General features: G+C 41.7%; 1 protein-coding gene across 1 annotated transcript in view; it reads right to left on the bottom strand.

The window, feature by feature from the left end:
* The window catches only part of LOC123946497 (protein MCM10 homolog), a 37,359-nt gene that overhangs the window by 24,412 nt on the left and 352 nt on the right, over positions 1–12,595 (bottom strand). The window contains 5 exon segments of the mRNA XM_046011861.1: positions 7,835–7,951; positions 9,407–9,574; positions 11,188–11,234; positions 11,237–11,352; positions 12,033–12,207. Coding sequence (XP_045867817.1) covers positions 7,835–7,951; positions 9,407–9,574; positions 11,188–11,234; positions 11,237–11,352; positions 12,033–12,207 — 623 coding nt within the window.

Below are 12,595 nucleotides of genomic sequence, written 5' to 3'. Positions count from 1 at the left end.
TACTATTTCCTGCTCATTAGCTCATCTGGGAGGCAGGAATGAGGGAACTAAAAGGAGACAAAACAAAAACTTGCCATTTAATCTGTTCAAAGAGCTCTAATTAGCACCACTTCACACCCACTAGGATGGCTGTCATCACTGACAAGACAAAAACAAGTGTTGGCCAGGATATGGAAAAAAAAAAAAAAAAAGGAACCCTCCTCTCTGCTGGTGAGAATGTAAAAGCCACTTTGGAAGCCAGTCTGGCAGTTCCTCAAAAGCTGAAACAGGGGTTATGGTGCAACCCAGACATTCCAGGTTACATACCCAAGGAAACTAGAAACATCCATCCATCTGTCTACATAATAATCTGTGCAAGAGGAGGAGTCAAGATGGCGGAGAAGTAGCAGCCTGAGACTACATCAGGTAGCAGGAGATAAGCTCGATAGCTTATCTAAACATTGCAAACACCTACAAATCCAACGGGAGAGCGAAGAGAAGAAGAACAGCAACTCTAGAAACAGAAAATCAACCACTTTCTGAAAGGTAGGACTGGCGGAGAAGTGAATCTAAAACGACGGGAAGATAGACCGGGGGGGGGGAGGGGCCGGCTCCCGGCAAGAGGCGGAGCAACGGAGCACAAAATCAGGACTTTTAAAAGTCTGTTCCACCGAGGGACATTGCTCCAGAGGCTAAACCAGGGTGAAGCCCACGCGGGGTCAGCGTGGCCCCAGGCCCCGCAGGGTCACAGAAGGATCGGGGGTGTCGGAGTGTCGGAGAGCTTGCAGGTATTAGAACGGAGAAGCCGGCTACAGAGACAGAGCCGAGGACTGAACTCTCAGCTCGGGGTTACCTTGAACTGGTCGCGGGCTGGGTGAGCTCAGAGCGCAGCTAGAGGCTGGGGATACGGGAGTGATTGGGTGCTGTCCTCTGGGGGCGCACTGAGGAGTGGGGCCCCAGGCTCTCGGCTCCTCCGGGCCAGAGACTGGGAGGCCGCCATTTTCATTCCCGTCCTCCGGAAATCTACGGAAAGCGTTCAGGGAACAGAAGCTCGCAAAAGCGAACCCGAGCTGATTACTTAGTCCGGCCGCCGGTAAGGGCGGTGCAATCCCGCCTCGGGCAAAGACACTTGAGAGTCACTACAACAGGCCCCTCCCCCAGAAGATCAACAAAATATCCAGCCAGGACGAAGTTCATCTATCAAGGAGAAAGCAGGTTCAATTCCTAAGACAGCAGAGCAATTCCAGAGGAGGAGAAAGCAAAGCACGGAACTCATGGCTTTCTCCCCATGATTCTTTAGTCTTGCGGCTACTTCAATTTTTTTTTCTTTTTTCAATTTTTTTTTCCTTTTTTCATTTTTTTTTCTTTTTTCTTTTTGCTTCTTCTGCTAAATTTTTTAAAACTTTTACCCTTTTCTTTTTTAACGTTTTTTGACTAGTTCATCTAAATATATATATTTTTTCTTTCTTTTTTATATTTTTTATTTGATTTATTTTTTAAATTTTTTTCTTTTTCTTTCTTTTTTTTTCTTTTTTTTCAGAACCTGTTTTTATACCCTTTCTCCCCCCCACAATTTGGGGTCTCTTCTGATTTGGTTACAGCGCATTTTTCTGGGGTCTTTGCCACCCTATTAGTAGTTTATTTGCTCCTTCATATCCTCTTATCTGGACAAAATGACAAGGCGGAAAAAATCACCACAAACAAAAGAACAAGAGACAGTACCGAAGGCTAGGGACCTAATCAACACAGACATGGGTAATATGTCAGATCAAGAGTTCAGAATGACGATTCTGAACATTCTAGCCGGGCTCGAAAAAGGCATGGAAGATATTAGAGAAACCCTCTCTGGAGATATTAAAGCCCTTTCTGGAGAAATTAAAGAACTAAAATCTAACCAAGTTGAAATCAAAAAAGCTATTAATGAGGTGCAATCAAAAATGGAGGCTCTCACTGCTAGGATAAATGAGGCAGAAGAAAGAATTAGTGATATAGAAGACCAAATGACAGAGAATAAAGAAGCCGAGCAAAAGAGGGACAAACAGCTACTGGACCATGAGGGGAGAATTCGAGAGATAAGTGACACCATAAGTCGAAACAACATTAGAATAATTGGGATTCCAGAAGAAGAAGAAACAGAGAGGGGAGCAGAAGGTCTATTGGAGAGAATCATTGGAGAGAATTTCCCTAATATGGCAAAGGGAACAAGCATCAAAATCCAGGAGATGCAGAGAACCCCCCTCAAAGTCAACAAGAATAGGTCCACACCCCGTCACCTAATAGTAAAATTTACAAGTCTTAGTGACAAAGAGAAAATCCTGAAAGCAGCCCGAGAAAAGAAGTCTGTAACATACAATGGTAAAAATATTAGATTGGTGGCAGACTTATCCACAGAGACCTGGCAGGCCAGAAAGAGCTGGCATGATATATTCAGAGCACTCAACGAGAAAAACATGCAGCCAAGAATACTCTATCCAGCTAGGCTATCATTGAAAATAGAAGGAGAGATCAAAAGCTTCCAGGACAAACAAACACTGAAAGAATTTGCAAACACCAAACCAGCTCTACAGGAAATATTGAAAGGGGTCCTCTAAGCAAAGAGAGAGCCTAAAAGTAGTAGATCAGAAAGGTACAGAGACAATATACAGTAACAGTCACCTTACAGGCTAATAATGGCACTAAATTCATATCTCTCAATAGTTACCCTGAATGTGAATGGGCTAAATGCCCCAATCAAAAGACACAGGGTATCAGAATGGATAAAAAAACAAAACCAATCAGTATGTTGCCTACAAGAAACTCATTTTAGACGCGAAGACACCTCCAGATTTAAAGTGAGGGGGTGGAAAACAATTTACCATGCTAAAGGGCATCAGAAGAAAGCTGGGGTGGCAATCCTTATATCAGATCAATTAGATTTTAAGCCAAAGACTATAATAAGAGATGAGGAAGGACACTATATCCTACTCAAAGGGTCTGTCCAACAAGAAGATCTAACAATTTTAAATATCTATGCCCCTAACGTGGGAGCAGACAACTCTATCAACCAATTAATAACAAAATCAAAGAAACACATCAATAATAATACAATAATAGTAGGGGACTTGAACACTCCCCTCACTGAAATGGACAGATCATCCAAGCAAAAGATCAACAAGGAAATAAAGGCCTTAAATGACACACTGCACCAGATGGACATCACAGATATATTCAGAACATTTCATCCCAAAGCAACAGAATACACATTCTTCTCTAGTGCACATGGAACCTTCTCCAGAATAGATCACATCCTGGGTCACAAATCAGGACTCAACCGGTATCAAAAGATTAGGATTATTCCCTGCATATTTTCAGACCACAATGCTCTGAAGCTAGAACTTAATCACAAGAGGAAAGCTGGAAAGAACCCAAATACATGGAGACTAAACAGCATCGTTCTAAAGAATGAATGGGTCATCCAGGAAATTAAAGAAGAATTGAAAAAATTCATGGAAACAAATGATAATGAAAACACAACAGTTCAAAATCTGTGGGACACAGCAAAGGCAGTCCTGAGAGGAAAATATATAGCGGTACAAGCCTTTCTCAAGAAACAAGAAAGGTCTCAAGTACACAACCTAACCCTACGCGTAAAGGAGCTGGAGAAAGAACAAGAAAGAAACCCTAAACCCAGCAGGAGAAGAGAAATCATAAAGATCAGAGCAGAAATCAATGAAATAGAAACCAAAAAAACAATAGAACAAATCAATGAAACTAGGAGCTGGTTCTTTGAAAGAATCAATAAGATTGATAAACCCCTGGCCAGACTCATCAAAAAGAAAAGAGAAAGGACCCAAATCAATAAAATCATGAATGAAAGAGGAGAGATCACAACTAACACCAAAGAAATACAGACAATTATAAGAACATACTATGAGCAACTCTACGCCAACAAATTGGACAATCTGGAAGAAATGGATGCATTCCTAGAGACATATAAACTACCACAACTGAACCAGGAAGAAATAGAAAACCTGAACAGGCCCATAACCAGTAAGGAGATTGAAACAGTCATCAAAAATCTCCAAACAAACAAAAGCCCTGGGCCAGACGGCTTCCCAGGGGAATTCTACCAAACATTTAAAGAAGAACTCATTCCTATTCTCCTGAAACTGTTCCAAAAAATAGAAACGGAAGGAAAACTTCCAAACTCATTCTATGAGGCTAGCATCACCTTGATCCCAAAACCATACAAGGATCCCACCAAAAAAGAGAACTACAGACCAATATCCTTGATGAACACAGACGCAAAAATTCTCGCCAAAAGGATTCAACAGTACATTAAAAGGATTATTCACCACGATCAAGTGGGATTTATTCCAGGGCTGCAGGGTTGGTTCAACATCCGCAAATCAATCAATGTGATACAACACATTAATAAAAGAAAGAACAAGAACCATATGATACTCTCCATAGGTGCTGAAAAAGCATTTGACAAAGTACAGCATCCCTTCCTGATCAAAACTCTTCAAAGTGTAGGGATAGAGGGCACATACCTCAATATTATCAAAGCCATCTATGAAAAACCCACCGCAAATATCATTCTCAATGGAGAAAAACTGAAAGCTTTTCCGTTAAGGTCAGGAACACGGCAGGGATGTCCATTATCACCACTGCTATTCAACATAGTACTAGAAGTCCTAGCCTCAGCAATCAGACAACAAAAAGAAAATAAAGGCATCCAAATTGGTAAAGAAGAAGTCAAACTATCACTCTTCGCAGATGATATAATACTATATGTGGAAAACCCAAAAGACTCCACTCCAAAACTGCTAGAACTTGTACAGGAATTCAGTAAAGTGTCAGGATATAAAATCAATGCACAGAAATCAGTTGCATTTCTGTATACCAACAACAAGACTGAAGAAAGAGAAATTAAGGAGTCTATCCCATTTACAATTGTACCCAAAACTATAAGATACCTAGGAGTAAACCTAACCAAAGAGACTAAGAATCTATACACAGAAAATTATAAAGTACTCATGAAAGAAATTGAGGAAGACACAAAAAAATGGAAAAATGTTCCATGCTCCTGGATTGGAAGAATAAATATTGTGAAAATGTCTATGCTACCTAAAGTAATCTACACATTTAATGCAATCCCTATCAAAATCCCATCCATTTTTTTCAAAGAAATGGAACAAATAATCCTAAAATTTATATGGAACCAGGAAAGACCTCGAATAGCCAAAGGAATATTGAAAAAGAAAGCCAAAGTTGGTGGCATCACAATTCCGGACTTCAAGCTCTATTACAAAGCTGTCATCATCAAGACAGCATGGTACTGGCACAAAAACAGACACATAGATCAGTGGAACAGAATAGAGAGCCCAGAAATCGACCCTCAACTCTATGGTGAACTCATCTTCGACAAAGCAGGAAAGAATGTCCCATGGAAAAAAGACAGCCTCTTCAATAAATGGTGCTGGGAAAATTGGACAGCCACATGCAGAAAAATGAAATTTTACCACTTCCTTACACCACAGACGAAAATAGACTCCAAATGGATGAAGGACCTCAATGTGAGAAAGGAATCCATCAAAATCCTTGAGGAGAATGCAGGCAGCAACATCTTCGACCTCAGCCGCAGCAACATCTTCCTAGGAACAATGGCAAAGGCAAGGGAAGCAAGGGCAAAAATGAACTATTGGGATTTCATCAAGATCAAAAGCTTCTGCACAGCAAAGGAAACAGTTAACAAAACCAAAAGACAACTGACAGAATGGGAGAAGTTATTTGCAAACGACATATCAGATAAAGGGCTAGTATCCAAAATCTATAAGGAACTTAGCAAACTCAACACCGAAAGAACAAACAATCCAATCAAGAAATGGGCAGAGGACATGAACAGACATTTCTGCAAATAAGACATCCAGATGGCCAACAGACACATGAAAAAGTGCTCCACGTCACTCGCCATCAGGGAAATACAAATCAAAACCACAATGAGATATCACCTCACACCAGTCAGAATGGCTAAAATTAACAAGTCAGGAAATGACAGATGCTGGAGAGGATGTGGAGAAAGGGGAACCCTCCTCCACTGTTGGTGGGAATGCAAGCTGGTGCAACCACTCTGGAAAACAGCATGGAGGTTCCTCAAAATGTTGAAAATAGAACTACCCTATGACCCAGCAATTGCACTACTGGGTATTTACCCTAAAGATACAAACATAGTGATCCGAAGGGGCACGTGTACCTGAATGTTTATAGCAGCAATGTCTACAATAGCCAGACTATGGAAAGAACCTAGATGTTCATCCACAGATGAATGGATAAAGAAGATGTGGTATATATACACAATGGAATACTATGCAGCCATCTAAACAAATGAAACCTTGCCATTTGCGACGACGTGGATGGAACTAGAACATATCATGCTTAGTGAAATAAGTCAATCGGAGAAAGACAACTATCATATCATCTCCCTGATATGAGGACATGGAGAAGCAACATGGGGGGGGTAGGGGGATAGGAGAAGAATAAATGAAACAAGATGGGATTGGGAGGGAGACAAACCATAAAGGACTCTTAATCTCACAAAACAAACTGGGGGTTGCTGGGGGGAGGTGGGATTGGGAGAGGGGGAGCGGGCTATGGACATTGGGGAGGGGAGGCGAACCATAAGAGACTATGGACTCTGAAAAACAACCTGAGGGTTTTGAAGGGTCAGGGGTGGGAGGTTGGGGCAACCTGAGGGTTTTGAAGGGTCAGGGGTGGGAGGTTGGGGGAACAGGTGGTGGGTAATTGGGAGGGCACGTTTTGCATGGAGCACTGGGTGTTGTGCAAAAAGAATGAATACTGTTACGCTGAAAAAATAAATAAAATGGAAAAAAAATAATTGTGCAAGAATGCTGACAGCAGAGACACCTGGGTGGCTCAGTCAGTTAAGCATCTGCCCCATGATCCTGGGGTCCTGGGATCAAGTCCCACATTGGGTACCTTGCTCAGCAAAGAGCCTGCTTCCCCCTCTGCCTCTACTGTTCCCTCTGCCTGTGCTCTCTTTCTCTCTCTCTGACAAATGATTGCTGATAGTAGCAATATTCATAATAGGACCACTGACTAATGAATAAACAAAAGCAGTCTGTGCATATGATGCAATATTATTCAACCACAAAAAAGAATGAAATACTGACAACGTGAACAAATCTTGTAAACATCATGCTAAGTGAAAGGCAGACACAAAAGGTCATTGACTGTACAATTCCATTATATGAAATGGCCAGAGAAGGCAAATCCAGACAGAAAGCAGAGTAGTGCTCACCAGGGGCTGGGGGAAGAGGGTGATGGGAGATGACTGCTAATGAGTATGGGGTTTTTTTGGAGGGTAGTGGGAGGGGGTCTGAAATTACATAGTGGTGATAGCTACACATCTCAGTATTAAAACTACTATAATGTACACTTTAAAAGGGTGAACTGTACGATACGTGAATTATATCTCAAGTTATCATGACTATTATTTTTTAAAAAGCTCTAAGAAAATACATGTTGGAGTTCAGAGATTAAAATAAGGTTTTTAGTGCATTTCGTTACAGTGTTTGGTCTCTGGCACTGCTCAGAATTGAGGGCAAACTCAAATTCCATCTTCCTTAAACTTCCTAGTCAGTTGGCAGGAAAAGATCACCTTATTAAATCCTTCCCTTGTCCTCAGTTTTTCAAACTGGCAGTTACTCACCACACACTGAATTTTCTTACTTTGGTGCTTCCCGTTATGTAGAAAACTCTGTTGCAAACAGATTATTACCACTAGGCTATCTACAATCCACACCCATTAGATCCCATCTCTAGGAAAAGCCATCCCAACAGGGCAGAAACCAACCAAATTAACAGTCTGTGTACACGGCTGTCCATTCTTCTTCTTTGCTTTACAGGTTCCCAGATCAAGAGCTTCACCCATGATCAAGACCTTCTGAGGATGATCAATAGACAAACACACCTGCAGAGAAGACACAGGGCGGGAGTTAAAAGCCCACAAAGGTATGCCCTTTCATCGGCAAGAATAAGTAAGAGTCTGGCTGGCGGGAGTCAGCAAGGCTTTAGCAGTCTACAGAAATTAGAAGCCAGACCCTGCAAAGCAGCTATAGGAATAGGAGGTATAGGAGACATGTTCAATTCTCTACCCAATATCCATTCTCTCCTGTGTCTCTGCTACAGAATCTGGATCTCACTTGGGCTGGCCAGCGCACAGGCTCAGGTGACGGATCCTGTTCATTTCCCCAGCGTCCCTTGAAGCTAGCAATGGTCATGGGACTGTGTTCAGGCCAAAGAGACCGACACAAGAGTTCTCCACAAAAGCAGACAGGGTGGTGCTGGCTCACTCCTGCCTTTAATGGCGATGTAAGGGAAAAAGCTTCAAAGCCATCCAGTGGAAGAGGAGAAGGCTGAGAGGCTCACAGACACTGGTCCTGACATCACTACATTGCCTACACTGGGATTATTTATTATGGGAGAAAAACATACCCCAATGTTTACCATTAAAACAAACTGTAGTGTGGGGTGCTTGACTGGTCAGTTGAGTATCTGACTTTTTGGTTTTGGCTCAGGTTGTGATCCCAGGGAGATGAGCTTGAGCCCAGCATCCAGCTCCACTTAAGATCCTCTCTCCCTCTGCCCCTCCGGCTTGTGCTCTCTGCCTCTCTCTTTAAAATAAATAAATTAATCTTTAAAAAAAGAAAATGAAACAAAAAAACTGTAGGGAAGTTTTTCTCTATTGTACCTAAACACATTTGAACCAACAGATGATTTGTTGCCATTCTATGGTGAAAGGAAGAAGAGAAAAAACTCTGCCTCTCACAGATCTCTGTCTGCAATAGCAGAGAAAACTCTACTGCTGCTTAAGAAGATGAAATCACTCTGATTCTAAGTTGCAGCTACAGCTGTACAACTAATGGAATGAAGTCCCGTCAACTACAAAATCCTGCCGGCTTGATGCTCCCAACGGAGATCTGTGAAAGACATATAAGGAGACCTGAGCAGAATAGTTCAAAACACTCCAGGAAACTCAGAAATGATGTGGAAAGATTTAATGAAAGAAGCTGTTATGAAACACTTAAGGGTAGGTAGAAAATTCAGAATATTGGTGGGTGAGGAACAAACAAAAAGTCAAATCTGTGGAGATATATAAAAGCCTGATTCAGTATCTGGAGGTAGACAAGTTTTTGATAGAACTTGGCTAAGCTATAAAGACAAGGAAGGAAGGAAGGAAGGGAGAGAGAGAGGGAGGGAGGAGGAAGGAATGAAGGAAGAAAGGAGGAAAGAAAGACAGAAAGAAAGATGGAAGGAAGAAGGACAGAAGGAAGGATGGAAAGAAAGAAAGAAATGAAAGAAGGAAGGAAGGAGGGAAAGAAGGAAGGAAGGAAGGAAGAAAGAAACCATGGAAACAGACTCTTACCTCCTCTGAACCATCCTTGGGCTTCATGGGGTTTGCATTGAGCAGCCCTATGACAGTACCCTGTTCAGTCTTCCAGAGTTCTTTGTGAACTTCTCCAAACAAGAACAATGACACACACCGTGTCAGGTCACGAAGATCATTCAGTCGCCAGATACTAAAAGTTTTCCCCTGGAACAAATATTTATTCTTATTTTTAATAAATTTTGCACAATGGGCTATACTATCTCCATTTATGGTTTAAGTGCTCTACTGTGAAAGCATATATAAATATAAACCACCCTGACTATAAAATCTTGAGAATGTCTGTTCATTATAAATTAAACCTCTCTCTAGGCTTTAGTATTTATTACCTTTCTCATTTTAGAAATGAAGGTGAAGTAAGGCAAGCCAGTAGCACAAATGTTAGTGAAGTCTCTGATTCTCAGGTCTAACTAGTCAATGGGAGTATGGTCTTTCTAACTGCATGCACGCGCACGCATGCACGCACACACACACAGAGTATTAAAAGGACCAGAGAAGGTTGTGGCACCACCATTTAAAAATTTACTGATATAAATTTAAAGGATCTATTATTTGCCACTGGTTAATTATATTATTAATATTAATAAAAAGATGTCAGCTCTGTGCTATTCAATCTTTGCCGAGCTTAGAAGAAAAACAAAAGTATCATTTAAAGATAGCTGGTTATGTTTAACTGTAAAATTTCAGAAGCATTACATATCTGAAGAAATGCAACTCAAAACGCTAACCATTTATATAAAAATTTCTACTTTCACAGTTATTTCTTAAACAAAATAATCTGAATATTGAATCAAACTATTTCACACAGGTATTCCAGAACAGGTGTGGTTATAGGTTATGGTGACTTATTGACTGGATTCCAGTGTTATAACTATGTTTCCATGGATTTGTACAAGATCTTTCTTGGAAGGGTTCAGATAAAATTTCACACATTGTTATTTCAATATCATTATAGCCAGTTGTGACACAATTAAGAACTTAATCAAATGAACCAGATGTGTTCACATTCACCTTGACAGTTAGAGGGCTAGATCAAGATCCGGATAACAATCTAAGGTTGACCAAGATCTCAATTAGAGAAAAAAATCAGGATTGAGCATGATTAAGCATAGTATTTGAGAGCTCAGAGAGAATTCTGGTATAACCAAAAGCCAATTCTTTCCTTTTACAACGAAGGAAATGGACATCCGCAAAGATTAAAGGTCAACCTAAGTTCACATAGCTAGGGAGACTGAGGCTCAGGCCCGGGTTTTCTGAGTTGCCAGGCCACAAAGTCATCTTCCTGTTACCTCTCAGTCAAGTGCGATTTTAAAACCTGTTAGATCTTTTCTAAGATCCACTGTGCTGGCACAGGATGGCAATTTCAGAACATCTGAGATCGACCTCTTCCTTCTAGGCACGCTCTCTGGAGCATCTAGAAACTCGGCTTCTCTCCCACAAGAGGAATGACAGTGTCACAGGGGCCACCACATGTACCCCCAAAACAATGACAAGTGAAATGCAGCAGTAATAATACTGCTATTATTACTGTATTATTACAGTGAAAAGCCCAAGGACTCTGTACAACCAGGTCTTGTTATTGCAGGGCATTCTTTATAAATTTAACCTTCAGACAGCAATCCAACAATGGTGAGTCCATCTGTGAACTTACTAGCAGCATTCTCAAAATAAAATACTGATAGGCTTAAGATAGAGAAATCAAGAACATGAGCACCCATGGTCAGCTTGTGATGGAGCAGTCAAGAAATCAGTAGGCTTACACTATTAGAACTCTGTGGAGTGATTTTCTTCAATATAACCCCAAAGTCACCCAGTCTACTTCTTCTAGCTGCTCACTTGCCATCTTTTCCTTGAGCTGAGATAGTCTGATCAGTTTTCGGCCAACCATTTTCTTGTTCATCTCTGTGGAAGACACTCGAGGCCGCCTGGGTCAAGAAACCAGCAAGGATTAGATTATTACTCTAATTAAGAGATTACCTGGCATTGTAGGAAAAAGAGCACAGGTACTTTTCTTTTTTTTTTTTTTTTTTAAAGATTTCATTTATTTGACAGACAGAGATCACAAGTAGGCAGAGAGGCAGGCAGAGAGAAAGAGAGGAGGAAGCAGGCTCCCCACAGAGCAGAGAGCCCGACTTGGGGCTTGATCCCAGGACTCTGGGATCATGACCTGAGCTGAAGGCAGAGGCTTTAACCCACTGAGCCACCCAGGCGCCCCCACAGGTACTTTTCTTAACATTAATTACAAGAAGGTACTACTATCCTGGTTAAATTGTATATAACTTTATGGACTTAAAAATAGTCTCCATCACTGTTTCTGATGAAATAAACTATTATTTATTTGTCCATTTCCTTTTTACAGATACATGATCTTTTATTCATAGGAAATGAATAAATGAAAATGCATTCTTTAAACATTTCACAATCAAACTGTACTGAATGCTAGGGCTCATCTTAGTGCCAAGTTTTGCCAAATTCAAGAGCTGTTGGTATTAAGTGGATCTGCTGTACAAACACATTATTTCAAAAAGCCTTAATCCTTGGGAAGGAGGACAAAGCATCTAGTGAGGCCATAAGAACCGAATGTGAGGACTCTACAGTTACTGACCTGAGCCTTAGGCCTGAGAAGGCTTCCACGGAGACCACTGTCTGAGCTGGTTCCCCTAAACTCCTGGGGGTCCCTGTGCTCTGATCTCTGGCCAACCCACTAGGTTTGTTTCCAAGAGTAGTTCGGAGTGTTTGGGGAGGTGTACTTGTCATCTTCGAAGATGTGCTTTTGGACTCTAGAAAATTAACATAAAAGTTAAGCGGCAGGGGTGGGGGGGTGGGGTGGGAGGTTGAGGAACCAGGTGGTGGGTAATAGGGAGGGCACGTACTGCATGGAGCACTGGGTGTGATGCCAAAACAATGAACACTGTTATACTGTAAATAAACAAACAAACAAACAAAAAAGTTAAGTGAAAGGAAAAAAATCACTGGCATATCCTTTGGGCTTCCCGGGTCTTGGGCTGCAAGCTTGGTGGCCTCCACGGCTCATGGCACAGCCATCAGAGGACTCTTCCCCCTTCCTCCACGCCCGCGACCGGTATTGGTGTCAGCAATTCCGGGCGCCCGGGGGCGGGGAGGCAGGGGAGCCTGGGCTAGTGGGTTCCCAGCGCGGGGAGCCCCAAG

This window comes from Meles meles, chromosome 7 (genome assembly GCF_922984935.1).
Source record: "Meles meles chromosome 7, mMelMel3.1 paternal haplotype, whole genome shotgun sequence".
NCBI lineage: Eukaryota > Metazoa > Chordata > Mammalia > Carnivora > Mustelidae > Meles > Meles meles.
Note: the sequence above shows the minus strand (reverse complement) of the source record. Positions and strands in the feature narration are given on the sequence as shown.